The sequence below is a fragment of the Ipomoea triloba genome, chromosome 10, assembly GCF_003576645.1.
Source record: "Ipomoea triloba cultivar NCNSP0323 chromosome 10, ASM357664v1".
NCBI lineage: Eukaryota > Viridiplantae > Streptophyta > Magnoliopsida > Solanales > Convolvulaceae > Ipomoea > Ipomoea triloba.
Window position 1 is genome coordinate 10,191,462 of NC_044925.1, and position 23,306 is coordinate 10,214,767.

Here is a 23,306-nt window from a genome sequence, read left to right on the forward strand (position 1 = left end):
TGGGATTAGGATCTGACCTTGAGGAGGTGGATGGTTGATCAGCAACCAGTGCCACATTCCGTCTGTCCACCACGTCCTCATCTTTCGAAAACATCTCAAATTCGAAGGCTTTGAGATCTCTAAATAGTTGGTCGGTTGTGGTGTTCTTCAGATCCCTGTGATCGCGCATTGTGATCACCTTCATCTCCCACTCCTTGGTAAGGCCTCGTAAGACCTTCAGGTTTAGCTCCTTTTGTGGGATCTCCTTCTTGAGATCACTAATCTCGGTTGACAACTTCATGAACCGAGATTCCATGCTGTCGATGCTCTCTCCTGGCTTCATCTTGAAGTCCTCGAACTTCTTCATTGCTACAGTGAGCTTGTTCTCCTTTTCCTGTTCATCACCTTCACCAATCAACATCAAAGTATCCCATACCTCTTTTGCCGTGGTGCACTTTCTAACTCTTGGGAAGATGGTTTCGTCTATAGCTCTGAAGAGGATATCCTTGGCAATGTTGTCAAGGTTGTTTCTTTTCCTATCATCACTCGTCCATTCTTCCTTAGGTTTTGGTACGTACTTTGGTGTGTCTTTGGTTTGCTCTGCAGAAGTGTTGACCATTAAGATCTTGACTGGTCCAGTTGATATAACCTCGGCCATCTCATCATGGAGGGCTGATAAGTACGCAAGCATGTGTGTCTTCCAGTCATCGAACCTGCTAAGATAAAAAAAGGAGATGTCTCGACAACATGCTGTCCATATTGAAAATTATCTCGTGCTTTGAAAACTTTTTAAAAGATTTTTCAAAGAAGGATCTCTAGGCAAATCTTTTGCAAGGGGATGGGGTACAAGTCTAGAGGGGGGGGGTGAATATACTTGTATAAGATTTTTGCAAATCTTTTTCGACCTCTCGTGTGTATTGGACTTAGGATGTTTAGATCCGATACCTCACAAGATGAAGGCAAAGTTTTATGCGCAGCGGAAAAGTTATCCCCTTTTAATTTGCACAAGTTTGAGTTAGTTCGAGAGGTGTGGTTATATGCAGTGCAGTTCGAGAGATAGTTAGCGAGAGGTAAAAACAGAAAGTAAATGCGAGAGAGATTTTTAAGTGGTTCGGCCAACCCGCCTACGTCCACTCTTCTTCTAGAAACTCCCTAGAAGGATTGCACTAAAACTTCCCTTTTTAGTACAATATCGAGCGCTTGAGCTTTGATCACGAAACCCGCCTCAAGCCTCAGGTTTTTCACCCCGCTTCTTGTTACTCCACCTCTCGAGCACTTGAGCTTTGATCACCAAGCCCGCCTCAAGCCTCAGGATCTTCACAAGACAACTCCCATGTTACTCCGCCTCTTCTTGCCTTCTCCAAAGCAAGGTTGTTCCGGTTGTCATAGGTTGAGTGCAACAATCTCCAATCTGACCAAAAGCTTTCGTTGGATAATCTTCCTTGTAGTGCAGCTTCAGTCACCTTCTAGATGTGTAGTAGTTTAAGCTTTGTAACTCTCTCAAAACACTAAGATGTGTTTTCTCGCTGTTATTAATATCAAGTATGATATTCCAGATTAAGCACTTGCACTTTTGAACGTTTGAACTAGACACCTCTTATGATAGCTTGAATTTTTCGAACATTTCTGAATTTGTGTCTTCACGTCCTTATATATGAGAGTTGAGGAATAATTCTGTTGGAGGGAAAATTATTCCGTTTGAAATCTGTCTCCCATGCCGATCATGGGACTTGCATATATTTAGCATGTTTCATGGAATGGTGGTCTTGTAACTTGAACCTTTTGTCTTGTAATGAATATCCCATATTCCACTATCTTGAGTCCATACTTCACTTACTTCTTTAGGTAAAAGTTACTCTTTTTATATTCCCATTGATCCTCGTTTTAGGGAATAAGACCGACCTCTGATTGGTGCATCTTCTATCCGTTGGTTGTGGAGTTCTGACGTGGCATCTACTTCCGGCTGTTCTATTTTCCCATAATACTCTGTCAGCACCTCATTAATATTCTTTTTCTCCAAACTTAGATTACTTTATCTATGCGTGTTAACTGCCGTTCAGTTCATTGGAGAAGTGTTAGTCTATCGAGACCAAAAATTGATGTCTCGACTACTTGATGTCTCGATCTCATGTCTCGAACTGGATTGATGTTTCGAGAGATTCCATCTCTCGAACTCTGCTTATGTCTCGAGACTTAGTTGATGTCTCGCAGACCCTTATTCCTCTAGTGATGTCTCGTGCCTTCTTCTGATCTATCTATAAGCTTACAACACGAAACTTCTAAGATGTTCAAACAAGTTCACCTTAAGCTTAAATAATTTCCGAGTTGAGCTCAATTACCCAGTTGTATTTTCGCTCTTAGTTTACTTGTCGAACTTACATATATTTCCTATCTATCGAGACTTAGGGGATTGAACATTACATTTGGTATCATCAAAACCTATTACAGTATGTTCCTAACACCTACTAGTTAATTGCAGTTTGAAATTAGTTTCCCTCCAACGAACCTTTTTCAACATGCCTATAAATACCATTTTCTAAGACTGAAGAAATGGTTGGTCAATTTAGAAAAATATTCTAAGCGTTCAAGCAATTCAAAAACATTCACATCTAGTGACTAGTGAGAGAGAACGAACTTAAAGTTCACATCTAGATTTCAAGAAACTTGTGCTGCTGGTTCGTGAAGATCAAGATCTAGAAATCCAAGATCTTTAGTTGGAGAAAGAAGAAACATTTCTTCAACCTTTGTATTCTCTACTTGGTAGAAGCAGAAAGAGACAGAGTAAATTCGTTTGAGTTGAAAAACTTAGACGGTCAATGTCAGCTTTGTGTTCAAGGTTTGAGTGGTTGTTTGACTAAGGGATAGTGCAAAACCCTCCTTAGGAGATTAAAGCAGAAGAGTGGAGTAGGTTGAGTTGGCCAAACACTACAACATAAAACACTTTTAACGTAGTTATTTTCTACATATGACGTTGGTTTTTTTTGCGACGTAGTTCATGCCGACGTAGTAAATAAATGATACGACGTCGGTTTTTTAAAACTCACGTCGTATGTCATTTTTAAAAAAAAATTAATATACAATGTCAATTTTTTTATACGTTGTATCTCTCAAAAAAAATTATTAAACCGATGTTATATGTTCAACGCTATATGCTATTTTTGTAGTAGTGGAACTACTATAACAGCACATTTCGTTCACAGAATAAATTTTGGTCATTCCTAGGAACATTGCTCATGGTTTCTACCAAACAAAGGAATAGACCTATTACTGGGAATGTTATTCCATTCCAAGCCTATTCTGTGAACCAAACGTGCCATAAATCTCTCTCTCTCTCTCTCTCTCTTTACTTACTACTTTACTGCGGCTATGTTTGGCAAACCTAACAGAAAAGGTAGCTGAAAGCTGAAAAGTAGTTGAAAACTAAAAAGCTATAAGCTCGAAGCTGAAATATGAAGAGCTGTTAAGCTAGCTGTTACTTACTGTTTCATCCTCAAGTATGATGAGCATATACTTTTTCTCAAGCGTTCTAATAGCGTTTTTTGGTTCGTTTTTCTTAATGACATGAACTGTATAACTCCAGCCCATAGTTTATGTGTCAATATCAATTAACTTTACTACATTTGTCATTACTAATATCTCTGTGTCATGGAAAATATGTTCATAAAGGATGTTATGAAATAATATAATGGGAACCACAACATAAATTCAAAAATCATAGATTAGGGAGTTAAGAGTAACTAAAATGTGTAGATTATAGATGAATATAATGAGAACCACAACATTACATACAAGGATACAAGTATAGATGAACAGATTATACAATAGACATATTTACATAATGATATTGAAGTTATACTAATTAATGAGTATACCATCATTGATTTTTTTTAAAAGAAAAATTGTAATCATTATGAGTACAAATAAAAATAATAGAATTAGCATGCTAATATTTTGACAATCATACCTATAGAATGATGGTGTGTTGCAGAATATGTTAGGTTTAGTTTTGAGTGAATACCAGTGAGAATGAGAGGGGTTTATATACTGTTGTTTTGGGTAGAATAATGGTTTAGTTAGGAATCTATACAAAATTGTATTATAGAATCTTATTAAGACTTCAATATTCTAATTTTAAGTTAGGAATCTATACAGAATTGTATTATAAAATATTGCCAATTTGTTTGAAAACTGCAATAAAGAAACAAATTGCCTAAAGAATTTAATGTTAAACTTCTGTTATATTTAACGGAAAAATTTGGTAAAATTATAAAAGATTAGGATATATTAGGAATTTAATTGGAGGTTGCACAATAAGAANCGTGCCATAAATCTCTCTCTCTCTCTCTCTCTCTTTACTTACTACTTTACTGCGGCTATGTTTGGCAAACCTAACAGAAAAGGTAGCTGAAAGCTGAAAAGTAGTTGAAAACTAAAAAGCTATAAGCTCGAAGCTGAAATATGAAGAGCTGTTAAGCTAGCTGTTACTTACTGTTTCATCCTCAAGTATGATGAGCATATACTTTTTCTCAAGCGTTCTAATAGCGTTTTTTGGTTCGTTTTTCTTAATGACATGAACTGTATAACTCCAGCCCATAGTTTATGTGTCAATATCAATTAACTTTACTACATTTGTCATTACTAATATCTCTGTGTCATGGAAAATATGTTCATAAAGGATGTTATGAAATAATATAATGGGAACCACAACATAAATTCAAAAATCATAGATTAGGGAGTTAAGAGTAACTAAAATGTGTAGATTATAGATGAATATAATGAGAACCACAACATTACATACAAGGATACAAGTATAGATGAACAGATTATACAATAGACATATTTACATAATGATATTGAAGTTATACTAATTAATGAGTATACCATCATTGATTTTTTTTAAAAGAAAAATTGTAATCATTATGAGTACAAATAAAAATAATAGAATTAGCATGCTAATATTTTGACAATCATACCTATAGAATGATGGTGTGTTGCAGAATATGTTAGGTTTAGTTTTGAGTGAATACCAGTGAGAATGAGAGGGGTTTATATACTGTTGTTTTGGGTAGAATAATGGTTTAGTTAGGAATCTATACAAAATTGTATTATAGAATCTTATTAAGACTTCAATATTCTAATTTTAAGTTAGGAATCTATACAGAATTGTATTATAAAATATTGCCAATTTGTTTGAAAACTGCAATAAAGAAACAAATTGCCTAAAGAATTTAATGTTAAACTTCTGTTATATTTAACGGAAAAATTTGGTAAAATTATAAAAGATTAGGATATATTAGGAATTTAATTGGAGGTTGCACAATAAGAATAACACAAAGTACAATATGTTATAGCAGACTATTACACCAACATTTTTTTAGTTCCTGTTAAAGATCTAACATTATTTGCTCTTATTATAAGTGTAGATATTCTAAAACAATTTTTATTAATTATTTTCAATTATTATTATTATTATTATTATTATTATTATTATTATTATTATTATTATTATTATTATTATTATTATTATTATCCTATCTATAAAATAACAAACACACCACCCATTTAAAAGTAAATTACATTGATTTCAAAGAATAAAAATGTCAATATACCCATTGATCCCAACCAGCTAATTGAAAAAACTACATTTATCAGCTTTTCAATTTTCAGCTTATTGGCCCAATCAACCAAGGCCAATAAGTCATTTACCAAACATTTCAAAATAGTTTATTGGTATGCCAAATAGCTAAACTTGGTCAAATAAGCTAAAATTTGGTTTATAAGCCAATAACCAAACACCCCCTAAAGTAGCTTCTCAAAATAAACTATTATTTTAAACTACTAGCTTATTTTGAGAACATTACCAAATAGAACTTATACCTTATTAGTAACTTAAAATAAGCTATAAGCTCTTAAGTCCTAAATAAGCTCTGCCAAACAGAGCCTGCATATTATTATAACATCAAACCTAAAAATATTACAAGAACATATCTACGTACAAACAAACTTTAAAAAGGGTAAAAAATATATTTCCGCTATGCATTCTCTACGATTTGTTGAAACTAACTCTCGGGTACTTTAACGAATTGTTAAAACTTTTTGAAACATCTTTCAAATCTATTTACCCCTCTCTAGACTTGTACCTGACAAACATTAATTGTTCCAAATCATTATTTTTTAATTTTCTTTTAAAATCATATCATTTGTATCAATTAAGTGTAAATTTAGTTCAATTCCATTCTCTATATCTAATTCTCTAATGTATTCTTCAATGCTTAAGTAGTTACAATTGGTTTAAAAAAAAAAAAAGTAGTTACAATTACAATCTTCCTTTTTATTAAGACATTTACATTTTTCTAATTTTTACTAATTGTTAAATACAGTAATCTTTATTGATAGTCATTTGTCCATTATTATGGAGTATAAAATCTAATCCAAAACTATAGAAATTTTATGATTATTTAGATTTTTACCCAATATTTGGGCCATTGAAATGTTTGAGACCAATTACTGCAATTTGTCTCAAATTTTACATGCACTTTTTTTTTTTTAATTGTGAATCTATAGCAATTTCAGTAGGATCAAATTGTGTTGAAAAAGAAGTAGTGCCTTGATTATCTTTTGTTTTAATTTTTCAGGTAAAATACCCAAGTCTATATTAGATGAAGTTGCCCCTCTAACTTTGGATTTTCAGGTAAAATACAAGTTTGAATTTTCAACCATAGAGATGTGGTATCACACTAAAGTATCTTAATTGAATTAAAAAAAGAAGTCTAGTTTTATATATTTAACGGTTTTAGGGTGGTTTATTCGGTGAAACTTCACTCTGAACCAGCCGATCCCCGTCTTTGAATTCCCCCAGCTGTAGAAATCCGCCGGCACCCAGTTCCAGGGCTGGTGTCACAGCCTGTAGGTTCAGATAAAGAAAGGAAACAGAGCAAAGGGGATTTGTAGAAAGGAAAAAGAAGATTTGCAAAAATGGGGAAAGAAATTTAAAAGGAGGAGGAGGAGGCTAAGAGAAAAACAGAGAGAGAATAATACTGAAATTTCATTCAAAAATTCTGGATAATCCTACTGGTTGTTCTCTGGATATTTAAAGGAAACAACCTCACTAGAAAACAACAAAATTGCATAACAGAATAGCTAAAATTTAGGCCCAAATACACCTGCCATTTGCTGAGGTCACTAATGAGCTCAAATATTGCAGGTTAACCTTTGGGTTCATGACATTCCCTTTCCCTTAATCTAATCCTTGTCCTCAAGGATTGAGCCAATCCCATTCATGTATCAATTTCCTTCCATCCGTAGCTGTTGAGCTGTGATGAGCATGGCAAATTGCAGCAAAACTAATACTCACAAAAGGCATAAAACTTCGACCTCGAGTAATTCGAGAGATCAACAGGAGTCCGAGAGATGAAAAGGGACCGTCAGTTCGAGAGGTTCGAGAGGTCGGAGGAGGTTCGAGAGATGAAAAGGGAACGTCAGTTCGAGAGGTTCGCACACAAGGGTTGATCACCATTACAAAAAACATTTTCCAACACATTTGCTGCTTCTATAGTTGTCCCAGCCTTTTTGAATTCAACTGTGGAAGGAATTTGCCAGTCATTAACCTCTCCTATTCCTTCTATTGTAGTTAAAGAAGGTTTGAGCTTACACTTATGGCCATACTGCCACCTTCCCTTGCAATTGAAACACAATCCTTGACCCCTTAATTTGTCCCTATCAGAGTTTCTCCCATTCACTGTATGTATATCCCCTTCATGTCCATGTGATAGGAGTCTAGAAGAGTCATTATAATTCATAATATGGTTCCCTTGTTGAAATGGAAGCTCAGCAGAAAAATCTGGTACCTCCATTCCTTGTTCGAACTGCTTGGCAACCCAAACAGCATCCTCCAAGGTTCTTGGTCTTGAGGTTCTAACAAAACATCTTATCTGTTGTTTTAATCCCACTATGAAACTGTCCAAAAAAATACTGCTCAGCTAAGTAGGGATAAACTTGTAGCAACAACCCCTTATACTCCTCAAATTTATCAGCAAAATCCACTACACTTCCCCACTGTTTCAAGTTGGAAAATGCCTCCATAGCATCCGCATTATTTTCACAAAACCTTTTGCATACTGCACTAGCAAAATCAGTCCATTGGAAACCCACCCTTAAACCATTTAAGTACCCTTCAAACCATACCCCAACTTTTCCAGATAAGTTGACACACAACACACTCATAACTTCATCCCTGGGGATTCTAGCTAGCCTAAAAAATCTCTCACACCTTCCTATCCATAATCTAGGATGTTCATAATCAAATGGGGGAAATTCCTGTTTATACCTCAAAATGATATCTCCTTGCCTAGCTTCCAACTCAGCCCTCCTAGGAGCTCTTCAGCAGCTCTTGGACCTACTGGGAATACAGGAGTGTTTTCCCCTGGGCTCTCATCTTCATCAACAGCATCCGGAACCCAGATGGGTCAGCCTCAGCAGGCTCCTTCCCAGGCTTTCTGCCCAGAACAGAACCCCCTTCCTCAGGACTTGGTGGGTGTGGATGAGCTCTGCCTTGGACTGTAGATGGATCAATAACCGGTGGGGGTGGCCTGTTCAGCCGCAATAGCTCTATAATCTCATTTTTCCATGCTTCCATACTGCCTTTGAGCTCATGGACTGAGTCCTCCATGCTTTGCTGGCTTGTAACTTGTTTGTTACCCAACTCCAGCACCTGAGCTTCCAATCTAGCCAATCGTTCGTCAATGGTGGCCATGAGGGCTCTGATACCAAATGTCACAGCCTGTAGGTTCAGATAAAGAAAGGAAACAGAGAAAAGGGGATTTGTAAAAGGGAAAAAGAAGATTTTCAGAAATGGGGAAAGAAATTTAGAAGAAGAAGAAGGAGGCTAAAAGAAAAACAGAAAGAGAATAATACTGAAATTTCATTCAAAAATTCTCTGGATATTTAAAGGAAACAACCTCACTAGAAAACAACAAAATTGCATAACAGAATAGCTAAAATTTAGGCCCAAAGCCACCTGCCATTTGCTGAGGTCACTGATGAGCTCAAATATTGCAGGTTAAACTTTGGGTTCATGACAGCTGGCCAACGGGGATCGTTTGCCATAGCAACACCTTTCAACTCTCTTCTCTCTTCTCTCTTCTCTCTCACAAACATGTCTTTTGCCACACTTCAATTCCTCCCCACCACGACTGCAACGACCAACGTCACCCGTGCCGCCCTGGTCTCCTCTTCACTCGATTATTGCCAAAGCCGCCGCAATAATTTATTCATCTCTCTTCCGGGGAATCAGTTACCATTCCGGCGGCGCCTTCAAATTCGGGCAGTCGACGCGGCCCAGCCGTACGATTACGAAGCCCAGATCTCGAACACCTTCTACAGCTCCATGAAGCTGAAAATTGCCGTTGTGGGGTTTGGGAACTTTGGTCAGTTTCTCGCCAAGGCCTTTGTCCGCCAAGGCCACATTGTGATGGCTTACTCGCGCACCAATTACATCAACATCGCTCAATCCATCGGTGCCTCCTTCTACACTGACCCACACGACCTCTGCGAGCAGCACCCTGACGTAATCCTCCTCTGCACCTCCATAATCTCCACCGAGGCTGTCCTCCGATCTCTCCCTATTCAACGCCTCAAGCGCAATACCCTCTTTGTCGATGTCTTATCGGTAAAAGAATTTCCCAAGAATATTTTTCTCCAGTTGCTTCCCCCTCATTTCGATATCCTTTGTACTCACCCAATGTTTGGGCCGGAAAGTGGGAAAGACAGCTGGAGGGGATTACCTTTTGTGTTTGACAAGGTCCGGATAGGAGATGAGGACTGTAGAGTCTCGAGGGTAGAAAGGTTTCTTGATATCTTTGGCAAGGAAGGGTGTAGGATGGTAGAAATGAGCTGTGCTGAGCACGATAAGCATGCTGCTGGCACTCAGTTTATCACACATACTATGGGGAGAGTGTTGGAGAAGCTGCAGTTGGAGACGACGCCTATTAATACAAAAGGGTATGAGACATTGTTGGATTTGGTGGAGAATACTGCCAGTGATAGCTTTGATTTGTACTATGGGTTGTTTATGTACAACAAGAATGCAATGGAGCAACTGGAGAGGCTTGACTTGGCATTCGAGTCATTGAAGAAGGAGTTGTTTGGGCATTTGCATGACAAGTTAAGGAAGCAGCTGTTTGGCAAGGTGGAGGAGGAAGCCGGAGAGAGGCCCATGTTATCCAAGTTGCCTAAGAATGGTTATGCATTGCCACCGCCTTCGTCTGATCCTTTGGAAACCCAAAACAGTTGAGGGAATCACAAATCTATCTTGTATGCTTGCCGTTTGGTCCATAACTTGGTTGGGATTGGCTTGAATTGAATTCGTTTTTTTAAAGAAACAATGAATATGCGTTATAGATACATGAAAACTGTATGTTCTGTTGTAATTGAGTGATAGACTATGCATTCTTTATCAGGTGTGCGGGGATTGACATGGTTATCAAAGACTCATATTTGAGTCCATAACATGGTAGATTTAGATGATGTAGTCATGACACAAAGCATTCAGTGTGTCTGATAGTATCATAGTAAACATTACTACACTGAGACCGTTTATTGTTTGTTGTGTGCTTTATTGTTAATAATAAAAATACTAGCTCTAGAAAAAGAGAGAATTACAGTTCAAGCATATGATAATTCAGCTACAGATCCATGCCACTCTAGTTTGGAGCATATTTAGCATCATCAATATGAATATTCTATGAATCTGCACTAAAATGGACATCAACTTTATAGAATATAAAGTTCACTTTTAACTTATCAAATTTCTGAAATACTGATTCACAGAAAGGTATTGCTTGGACAGAAGAAATTGAATTGGAAGTTTCTTTCATCCCATATCAGCATTTTCTGTCATTACCTAGCTCCTGATGATGTTTAGAGTGGTTTAATTAAAATTTTCAACAATTGGCATAAAGACAACCTGTGCTGATGATTCAAGTGCATATAGAAGCTCCAAACAAAGGTCAGTCCGTAGCATTATACTTTCCTTTTCCATTTCCTTCTTAGTCATAATGGGTCAGCTCAAGGTTGTGTTTACTTCTGTTTGTTTAAAACATCCGTTTGGACCAATTACCTCTGGTAACTAGATCTACGGATCACTATAGTTGGTACTACAGAATAAGGTCATTTTTTGAGGCATTGCATGTGCTCTGCTGTGAACTATTGATGCCAATTGATATTTTCTGGTATTTCTTGAGAATATGCTGCTTAATAATTGTGTCCACTGTTTTGCTATTCTCTTAATGAGTTGGTTGAATGAATTTAAATGTACCCACTATGTCTATTTGGATTCTAAAGGTGCTGCATCTCCCACATAAGAAATCTAACCTGCTGACTTTGGCCATGGTTGGTGGAAACATTTTGTTGATGGACAACCAAGCATCTGTTTAATCATTAAGAATCCCATGTTACGGTTGAGAGCTCAACAGAAAAAGTCTACCTGTTGTTTCTCAGCTTAAATGTTCGTTCTTGAAATGAAATATTCTTTTGTTTCTGGTTCCTCCTTGCCTCCTTGGCCAAGGGCAAATAACTTAATTTATGAGTTAATATCCAATTTAGTCATTGACTATTAGGATTTCATCATTTTGGTCATCTACTTCCAACCTTGCTCAATTTCATCCCAATTTCATCCCGAACTATGCAATTGTTAACCAAACTGGTCCTTTATCAGGACTATTTTGGTATGGACCAAAGACTATTTTAGGTAAAAATTACATAATTGGGATTAAATTAAGCAAGTTTTGAAGTCGATGACCAAATTGATGAAATCCTAATAGTCGATGGAACAAATTGGGTATTAACTCAATTTATTTTGTATTATTTGTTTGTTTTGACTAGTCTTTATTCAGATTTGAGGATGCCTAACGAGTTTGACCGAGCATTTGATGAAGACAGTTGGGTTTTGTTGGCAAATGGCAAGAGGTAGGAGACTTACACTTTGTAAAACAATTTCCATTTTTTATTCATTTGGGTGCAATAGAAGATGTTTCTGTAAAGTGACATGCCGTTTTAGCCTATAGTTGGGTGACTTGAATTGAATGACATTGAGTTGTTGAAATGGCATTGTCTCTGTTGTGAATGCATTCACCTTATTGGTTTGGGATTTGATGAATTATTGAGGGAGGGGTTGGTAGCGCCTATTTCTGATCTGATGCATTTTTATTCTAATTTTTTTGTTTTATTTTATTGTATTTTAGGGTTTAAGGTCAAATATGTCATTAAATTTTTTGTGAAAAATACAATTAAGCCGTCGAATTCTTTGCATCCGGGGAAGGAAAGCTTCATCCAGTGAAGTTGGACGAAGTTTTGTTTATTGAAGCTTTTTCTGGACAAAAGCATAGTCCAGATTCTGCCAGATGAAGATGGTGGCACCGCTCTATCCATTTTTTTTTTGTTAGAAAAAAAAATAAAAATAAAAATAATAATAATTATTATTATTGTTATTTTTATTATTATTATTTTAATTTTATTTTGAAAGCTTATTGTAATATGCCACGTCAATAATTTTTCTATTTAGCCTCTTATGTGATGGGTAATTTATTATTATCTGCACTAGTATTTTTGCCCGTGCGTTGCACGGAATGGATTTGCTATAATATTTTAAGAATATTTGGATTGATATACAATTATATAAATTATAACATCAAATACTATATAGGCAATTGATGAAATTTGTTGGACCGATTATGTTTTCTGATGTTTTTCTTACTTGAATTAAAGTAAACAATTGTCCAATTACCCGTGCGATGCACAAATAAATTTTTTATTATATATTTAGATAATAAAAATAAAGATAAAATTAAAAAAAAATTATATTGAACATGTACATTTATTTGATTATAAGATTAGTGCAAAAGTATTACTCAATTAATTGATAATATATGACTTGTTTGTCTATAATTATCTTAAAAAGATCAATATGTAATATGACTTATTAATTATATTATTACTAAAATAAATATGGGAAAAATTAGAAATAATTTAATTATAATTATAGTTATTATAAAAATAAATTCAACGACCAATGTTTAGTTTAATTATCATAATAATTATTAGACAATTATTAATAGTCAATTACACTAATATATGTGAAATTATACTTTTATAACTTAAGTATATTCATGTTCACGGTATCACATTTAGTTTTTTTCTTCCTCATCGATAGTTGAATGAATTAATTGTAATTATTATAAATAATCTAACAACACATGTTTAATTAATTTTTTTAAAGTTTAAATAATTTAAAGTTTTCAAAAGGAAAGTGTAATTAACTTTCTTAAAAGTATTTTAAAAATAATTTTTTAGTCAATTAGTAATGTTGTTTTCCTTTCCAATTTGCCTAATTTCCATTTCTTTTTTCGTTAGAATATTTTTATATTTTCAATCAATTAGTAAAATCAGTTTTCGTTTCCATTTTATCTTTACTATTATTTGGGCGGAAATTTCACAAAGGATTATTTTATATTTATTAATAGTAGTATAGATATAGAAGTATAGATAAGTATTTTAATTATTATTATTGATGTAAATAATAATTAATAAATTATTTTTTCTTATAAAATTAGGCCGAATATGTTTTCATTATTCTCACAATTATAATGGTTTAATTACTGTCATAATTTGGTAAATAAAATTTTGTTACCAATTAAACTTTATTAATTTTTTTACCAATTAAACTTTATTATTATTATTATTATTATTATTATTATAATTTTATTTTGAAAGCTTATTGTAATATGCCACGTCAATAATTTTTCTATTTGTGATGGGTAATTTATTATTATCTGCATTAGCATCAACAATAGGTAAAAATGATTTTATTTTTGTCCAGATCTGGCCGGGCAACCCCATGTTCCCCATCTACGATCCTCGTCTGGCAGATTTTTATTTTATTTATAAATTTAATAATAATAATTAAATTATTTAATAATAATAATAATAATAATAATAATAAGGAAAAATGGCATATTTGATCCTTAAGTTATACTTATATTGAAGACCCAGTTCCTCAACTATGATTGTATCTACTTTTTACACCTCACAGCGAAGTGGTGCGTTTGGTTCCCGACGTTAGATTTTTATCTCAAACTTACGGAAAATCCTAAATCTTCTATTATTGTAGGGGTAAAAATAAGAAATTTACATCTTATTCTCTTCTTATATTTAAACCAATTTTCCAAAATTGTATTTCATTTTCTAGTCTCATATTTCAAGGTTCTTTAACTTCGAAGCATTTCAATAACTTGTGAAGAACCAAGACTCATATAAGGAACTTGAGATTTAGTACAAACAAGGGAACATTTGATCACCGTTTTAGGTGTGTGAAATACACTATTCTAAGAGTTTTAGATTTTCCTTACTAAGCAACAAGGGTAATCACACCATAACTTTTGAGATACAAGAATGCAAATTTCTTAGCTTGCTTTTATGAGAAATTCATCAAGGAAGTAATTTTAGAATTTTAGTATATATATATAAATTCTTTCTTAAATTTTGCAATAGTTTAGTTAAGAATCGTATACTCTTGCAACCTATGAAACTTCTATTATATATATAGGGTCTGGTTTATATCTGGCTGACCATTCCCCTACCGTCGTATGACCTAGTGCATTTATATATGCTTGGTGGTGGTGTGGAAATATACATAGTGTAGGAAATTACCAAAATGCCGCTGTATTTTTTTCCATCTTCATTGATTTTCAACCGTCGATCTAAGCGCATCCAATGGTTCAGATGAATCTGCGCAACCGCATACGGTGGCATTTTCGTAATTTCATGCACTATGTATATTTCGGTGTTGAATTAAGTGTTGGGGTGTGGTGGACTTGTGAGTGCTCTGTGGTGCACTTTTGAGTGAATTGTGATGTATATCACAAAGTGCTAGTCTGTGGTGTACTAATCGAAAAATGCGGTGGCATTTTGGTAATTTCTTATACCATGTATATTTTAGTGGTGCGCTAAGTACTGGTGTGTGGTGTACTTATGAGTGCTCTATGGTGCACTTTTGAGTGAGCTGTAGTGTAACACAAAGTGTTGGCATTTGGTGCACTAATGGGAAAAATGTGATGACATTTTGGTCATTTCCAACACCATATATATTTTGGTGGTGCACCAAGTGTTAGGGTGTGGACGTCTGGTGCACTTATGAGTGATCTATGGTGCACCTATGAGTGTCCTTTGGTGCAATGGGAGTGGATGCACCACCAACATATGTAAATGTACTAAGCCACACAATTGTACGGGAAGGGTTGACCGCATATGAACCAAACCCTATGTATATTGACAGGATAATTGGGCATGGTATTGGACCCGACCCAACGTTCTTGGTCTAACATGAAAGAGTCAAAGGCATGCAATCAGTTATTAGCGGTCAAGAGCAAAGAGGAGGTGGAATGGTGCACTTAATGCAGAGCTAGTGCACTTATGGGAGCATTGACCGATAAAGAATAAGCAGTTATGGAGGGCTAGAGCATAGTCCATTTATGGTTTCAAATAAATATGTGGGTAAATGTTGAGGAACTATTATATACCTATGTTGAATATTTGAACCCCTATATATTAGTGTATATATTTGTTATCCATAAAGATATTTGGAACCTTATGGTAACCCCTACATTTGAGATATGTTATTTTGATACTACAAATAATATGTTTTGCTATATATACTTACTTAAACATATATATCTTAAGAATACTATACACCTAAAGTATTTTGGAGGATATATCTTATTTATTATATAAAAATGTACTTATTTTTTTTAAGATTTATCCCTTTTGACTAATGTGGTGGATATGAGTCGCGGCTCATATGGATTTGTTATGAGCTCCGGATCTTAAGAGGTTGGGGGAATGAGCTTCGACTCTTATGAGGTTGGGGGAAGGAGCTCCGGCTCCATTATGATTATTATTATTTTGGGTACCTGGTATAGTACCAGAGTTAGTAACTACTCGTTAGGCTTTGAATCCCAATTAGGGGGTGTGCACACTTAAGGTTATAGTTTTGATTCCACTAGGATGTAATGCTAGTTTGGTGTTGGTGTTAAGGTTGGAACTGAGGTGTTGATTGGGATACTTCCACTTATGCATTGTTATGCTCTATTGATACTTGAGAATGATATTTGAACTGTCCATATGACTACAATGGATTTGAATTGATGTATTGGATACCTCCCTATCGACGTTTACATATACATTTGAGAATGACTATATATCTTGAAATGATTATTGATGAGTAAACTATACGTTGTTATGAAATCCTCCTTATACTTACATAGATGAGGTGAAGACAAGGTGTTCGATGAATTGACTCATAACTGTAACATTGACACTCGGGTGCTTTATTACCCTATGATAGACCATAAAGACCTAAAATGGCTATGGAATTTGTAGAAGCCTCGCTTGGAATTCAATAATCACAACTACACAATTACTAGCTTAGATAACTAGAAGCACATTGCAATGGAAGATCAATTAATCCATACCCTGTTTTCCCCCATTTGATTCACTTGTTGCTTGATTTTCTCTTTTGCACTCTTTACTTGTGAATTCTTTGCACAATGATGATTGCACTCCTTGAGTCAAAGTGAAAAGCTCTTATCCATCCTTAAACTCACCTAAACACATCAACGCTTCCAAATTTGTCATCCTTGAGATTCAATATTCGGGGAATCTTCATTTCCTACCTTTCTTTCCATCCCACGCATACTCACAAAGTGTATCAATCAACAAGAAACCTAGTCTACCTATTAGAGATTCGAAGATTTTATCTTTGCCAACATATATCTCTACTCGAGTGAAGTAGAAAGAGGTGGAGTAAACTCAGTTGGAGTTGAAAAACCTAGACACTCAAGTCCAGCTTTGTGTTCAAGGATTGAGTGGTCTCTTTGTACTAAAGTGGATTAGTGCAAACCTCCTACCTCCTTGGTGTTTAAGAGAAGAAGAGTGGAGTGTAGTCGGGTTTGGCCGAACCACTATAAAAATATTTCTCTCTATCGTTTGCTTACTACATTCATACTTTCATGAAAACAAACTAATATTTCAACAAGACCAAAATTTACGTGCAAAACAAATTTAAAAGGGGTAAAAATATATTCCATTGTGCAAACTCTACAAAAAGCGAATTGAGAATAAGTAACCTTTTCGAATCAGTTAACCGAATAGTAAAAAATTTCAAAACGGATACAAGTCTATTCACTCCCCACCCCCTCCCCCTCCCCCTCTCTAGACTTGTAACCTCTCCTATTAGGACCAACAGTTTGAACTGATTATTGAAATTATTATGGTTAGAATTCTTCTAGTTTTTGCTTTGATCTCTAATTGTCTTCAACCTACCATCTTTGACACTAGTTTCAACTACATCAGCTTTCACAATATCATAATAGGAACTAGATCCAAGTCTAATGAGATTAGTTTCATCAATGTTTTGTAAGAGTGTTGCCCTTACAATCTTATTTTGGACTTCTTCACTTAGACTAGTTGTGACCTTTAGAGTAGGAGCCTTCGAGTGAGGGGTAATATCCAAGATTGTCACATATGAGCTCGATTGATGATCTTTGGTGGGGTTGGTCTCTGTAGCAGCTTGGAATTGTTTGGGGGGGGGGGGTTTAGTAGCACATAATCGTTGTAGGTGGACTCAAAATAAATTATCATTTTTTTGACGAACAACGATAATTAATTCCATTCAGCGACTTGGCTTTTGATGATGAATTATCAATGGGCCTGGGCATAGAGGTTGTCATTTTCGTAGTAAATATAGATGGTATAGCTATTAACTTTTTGAGAATTACGTTACTACCATGAATGTAGGCTACTTTGGATAGTGACATGAAAAGATGTAAGTTGTTGAATTGTAAGTTGTGTCGTGTTTAAGAGCTAATTTTAGAGATGGTGCAATGAATAATGACCAGAAATGCTCCACAATGTTATCACAACTACTATAGAAACCGTGCACTTGAAACTATAGTTAGAACTTGACTACACAAAGCTCATACAATGTAGAGGAAAAAAATGAAGAATGATTGTATTTCAATTGTTGTGTCTATACTAATGAGGACATCTCAATTCATACTGCAAGAGCATCAATTCTTAGCCATGGAAAAGGAGGTTATTTTTTCAAGCACAAAAAAATGGTATTAATTCTTAGCCATAAAATAAAGGAGATTATTTTTTTAGCCAATGAAAACTGCATTGTAATTATGTAAGTTAGGAATTCCCCCAACATTGATAGCCCTTAAATAGTAACAGACTAACAATGACAGGGGATTAAATTAGATATATTATTTTGAATAGTTGAGAATGTAATCTACTACAATTCGTAATGATGAATCAATTTATAAAGAATGAATAATCAATTTGTAAATAATGGTATAATTAAGGGGACCATTTGAGAATTAAATATAATTTATATAAAATTTAATTGACTGATAAAACCCCTTTGTATAGTGTACATGACATATGTTGCCACTTGTTATATTTTGTGGGCATTACCTAAATAGGTTGGAAATTTGTAAGCCAACTTACATTTTGACGAGTTAGTGAGTAATGTGTCAACATCAACTCACTTTTCAAAGTGTAAAATTTAACATTATAAATTTAAAAATTACTGTAAGAATATTATATATAAATATTAACAAAAATATAAAATTATGTGTTCATATAGTATTTTAAAAATCCCAAAGCATCCTGTTATAAGGTATATTCATCAAATATAGTATCCTGCATATTAGAAAACTTGGAAGCTAGGGTTTTGAGGTAGTGGTATATGGAAACTTGTTTCCATACCATATGTCCTCTAATTCATATATATAGGATGGTGTACTGTCCTCTAATTCACATACCTTTGAACATGGTATTAGAGCCATTACGATAAATTTTTTTTTCTCACTCTACTGTCGTCACCACCCACCTAGGAAGGATCGCTGGACGCCGGCGACCCAATCTACAAAGTTCGCCGCCGTTCTGCCCGGCGAGTGACCCGCCGTTGCGCGCCACCGCAAACGCCGCCCTCCTCCGCCACGCGCCGGCGCGTGCGCCACCTCCTGCCATCGAAAATTTTCCTACGAGCTCGCCTTGGTCCTGGGGTCTCGGATCTAGTCTTGGTTTGGATCAGTGTTGTTTCGGTTATTGAGGTTCTTCAATCAAGTTGTCTCGTACGCTTTCAGGTTTCCTTTTTTGTCTGTTTTCTGATCTGTTTGGACTCAATTTTTGGTGGGTATGGCTGAGAATAAGCCGATTGTTATAACTGATATTGTTCCTGTGAATTCCAAAATCACTGACTGTCAGCTTAATGATTCTAATTACTTAGAGTGGTCTCAGGTCATTAAGCTTTATCTCACTAGTTTGGATAGAAAAGACCACGTCACTCAGACAAAACAAGATGCTAATTGGGTGCGGGATGATGCACGTTTGTTCTTACAAATTCGTAATTCTATAGATGAGGGTATTCTTGGGTTCATTAGTCATTGTTCTTCTGTTAAAGAATTGATGGATTATTTGGAATACTTGTACTCTGGGAATGGAATTTAAGAGAACATATGAGGCACTTAATAAGCTCATGCCATTCACTGCTGATATTAAAGAGCAACAAAAGCAACGTGAACAATTGGCTGTTATGAGTTTTTTGGCAGGTCTTCGTTATGAGTTTGACACAGCTAGGTCCACAATTCTTAGTAACTCTGAAATCCCTACCCTAGCTGATGACTTCCCTCGCTTGCTTCGATCCAAGCAATCCAATATACCCGAAGTTCCCATCCCACCTAGTAGTGCTCTTGTTAGTCGTAATCCTCACAATGGGAATGGTGGAAATTCCCAATGGCACACTTCTGGTCATCCTCACAGTGGGAACAATGGATATTCCCAGGGGCGTACTTCCACCATTGTGTGTCACTATTGTCAAAAGCCTGGGCATATAAGGAAGGACTGTAGGAAGTTGTTAAGAGATCGAAGAAATTCTTCTGCCAATGTTGCATCTACACCTGAGGCGTATTCCAAGACAATCATGGTCTCTACTGATGAGTTTGCCAAGTTTTCTCAATACCAAGACTCTTTGAAACATTCATCCTCTTCAGTCACTACTATTGCTGACTCAGGTAACACGACCTCTTGTCTTCTCTCATCCTCATCCAAATGGGTTATAGACTCAGGTGCCACAGACCATATGACAGGTAATTCTAGTTTATTTTCCTCCATTTCTTCTTCTCTACATAGTTCCCCTGTCACCTTAGCGGATGGATCCACCTCCCATGTACTTGGGTCTGGTACTATTACGCCAATCCCCACGATCCCCTTACAATATGTCTTACACATCTCTAATTTCTCGTTCAATTTGATTTCGGTCAACCAACTTACCTGTGCTTTAAACTGTTCTGTTACGTTCTTCCCTGATCATTGTCTGTTTCAGGATCTTATGAAGAAGAGGGTTATTGGTAAGGGGCGTGAGTCTGGGGGTCTCTACATTCTTGACACCACGAGGTTGAAGTCGGTTGCTTGTTCGGGTGCTGTCACTCCGGTAGATGCTCATTGTCGTTTGGGGCATCCTTCCCTCCCATTATTAAAGAAATTGTGTCCAGAAGTTTCAAAGTTTTCCGTTTTTACATTGTGAGTCGTGTGAGTTTTCTAAGCACCGTTGTGTGCATTTGAGTCCTAGAGTTAACAAACATGTGTCTACTTTGTTTGAGTTAGTACATTCTGATGTTTGGGGTCCGTGTTCTATGACTTCTAAACTTAGTTATAAGTATTTTGTTACATTTGTTGATGATTTTTCTCGAATGACATGGTTATATTTAATGAAGTCTCGTTCTGAACTGTTTGATGTGTTTCGTGGATTTTGTGTTGAAATTAAAACTCAATTTGGTGTTCATGACAAAATATTACGCAGTGACAATGCTAAAGAATATTTCTCGTACCCCTTTGCCTCTTATATGCATGACATGGGTATGTTGCATGAATCTTCTTGTGTTGACACACTTCCTAAAATGGGGTAGCTGAGCGCAAGAATCGGCATTTGCTTGAAACTGCAAGGGCCTTAATGTTCCAAAGGGGGGTTCCTAAGAAGTTTTGGGCTGATGCCGTTTCCACTGCCTATTTTCTGATCAATCGCATGCCCTCTGTGATTTTGGATGGAAAAAGTCCGTATCATATTATGTGTCCATCACAACCTTTGTTCCATATTGACCCCCATATATTTGGTTGTGTATGCTTTGTTCGAGATGTCTGTCCTAATTAACCTCACCAAGCTAGATCCAAAGTTTCTGAAGTGTGTGTTTCTTGGTTATTCTCGTGTGCAAAAGGGGTACAGGTATTACTCTCCAGAGCTTGGTAGGTACCTTGTTTCTATTGATGTCACTATTCATGAGGAAGTTCCTTTCTTTCCTTCTTCCCCAGATGCTATTGGTCAGGGGGAGGAGGAGGGGGATGACATCTTGATGTATACAGTCACGTCCTCTGTCCCTATGCTTGTTCCTACTCCTCCAGTCTTACAAGTCTATTCTCGTCGCCCTCAGCCTGCTGCTCCCGTTCCTACTTTGCCTCAAGCTTCTCTTCCTGACTCGGTACCAACTCAAATCCCTGAAACCACCTTTGAGTCATTTGATCCACCATTGAATGATACCCTTCCTATTGCTCTTCGAAAAGGTAAACGCAGTTGCACTTATCCTATATCCTCTTTTGCGTCATATGCTCAGTTGTCATCTGCATCCTGTTCTTTTATTGCTTCCCTTGATTCCATTTCCATTCCTAAAACTGTTAAGGAAGCCTTGTCTCATCCTGGGTGGCGAACTGCCATGATTGAAGAGATGAATGCTTTGGATCACAACGGTACTTGGGAATTGGTTGCTATGCCTGTAGGTAAAAGGCCTATTGGTTATAAGTGGGTGTTTACTGTCAAGGTAAATTCTGATGGGTCAGTTGCTCGATTGAAAGCCCGTCTTGTGGCTAAAGGATATGCCCAAACTTATGGGGTTGATTATTCTGACACTTTCTCTCCTGTGGCCAAGCTTACTTCTGTCAGGTTATTCATTTCAATGGCGGCCATTAAAGATTGGCCATTACATCAGCTTGATACAAGAATGCTTTTTTGCATGGGGATCTTCATGAAAAAGTGTACATGGAGCAACCTCCTGGGTTTGTTGCTCAGGGGGAGTCTGGTAAAGTATGCCGACTTCGGCGATCATTGTATGGACTGAAACAAAGTCCGCGTGCATGGTTTGGAAAGTTTAGTCAAGCTGTTGAGAGCTTTGGGATGGTGAAAAGTAAATCAGATCACTTAATGTTCTACAAGTGGTCCAAAACAGGCATAATCTGGTTAGTGGTCTACGTGGATGACATTGTCATTATAGGGAGTGACACCGGAGGAATTTCATCTCTTAAGTCATTCCTTCATAGTCAATTTCAGACAAAAGGTTTGGGGCCACTGAAGTACTTCCTGGGTATTGAAGTCATGAGGAATAAAACAGGTATATTACTGTGTCAACGAAAATATGTACTTGACTTACTTTCTAAAACAGGGAAACTAGGGGCTAAACCATGCAATACTCCCATGATACCAAACATGCAATTGTCAAAGGAGGGGGAGTTTTTTGAAGATCCTAAGTGGTATAGGAGATTAGTTGGGAAGTTAAACTACTTGACAGTAACTCATCCAGATATTGCATACCCAGTTAGTGTTTTGAGCCAGTATATGACATCCCCAACTGTTGAGCATTGGGCAGCTGTAGAACACATCTTGAGTTATTTGAAGGGAGCTCCAGGACATGGAATTTTGTATAAAAATCATGGTCACACTAAGATCGAGTGTTTTACTGATGCTGATTAGGCAGGATCCAAAGAGGATCGTAGATCAACAACTGGATATTGTGTTTTCTTTGGAGGTAATCTGGTTTCGTGGAAAAGTAAAAAACAGAATGTGGTCTCTCGTTCGAGTGCAGAGTCTGAATATAGAGCAATGGCACAATCAACGTGTGAAGTGATGTGGATAAACAACCTTCTGAGTAAGGCTGGTTATAAAGCTCCAATTCCTGCAAAGTTATGGTGTGATAATCAAGCTGCTCTACATATTGCATCAAACCCAGTGTTTCATGAACGAACGAAGCACATAGAGATTGACTGTCATTTTGTTCGTGAGAAGATACAACAAGGGTTAATCTCCACTGGATTTGTAAAGACCGGAGAACAACTCGGGGATCTATTCACAAAGGCCCTAACTGGGACACAAGTTAGTTATCTGTGTAACAAGTTAGGCATGATTAGTATCTTTGCTCCAACTTGAGGGGGAGTGTTATAAGGTATAT

At 36.3% G+C, this 23,306-nt stretch overlaps 1 protein-coding gene across 1 annotated transcript; it reads left to right on the forward strand.

Moving 5' to 3' along the window:
* The first annotated feature begins 8,938 nt into the window (after positions 1-8,938).
* On the forward strand, positions 8,939-10,666 carry LOC116032443 (arogenate dehydrogenase 2, chloroplastic-like). The gene has a single exon (XM_031275004.1). It carries the CDS (start codon positions 9,053-9,055, stop codon positions 10,268-10,270), a length of 1,218 nt encoding a protein of 405 aa, XP_031130864.1. The 5' UTR covers positions 8,939-9,052; the 3' UTR covers positions 10,271-10,666.
* Positions 10,667-23,306: the final 12,640 nt, after the last annotated feature.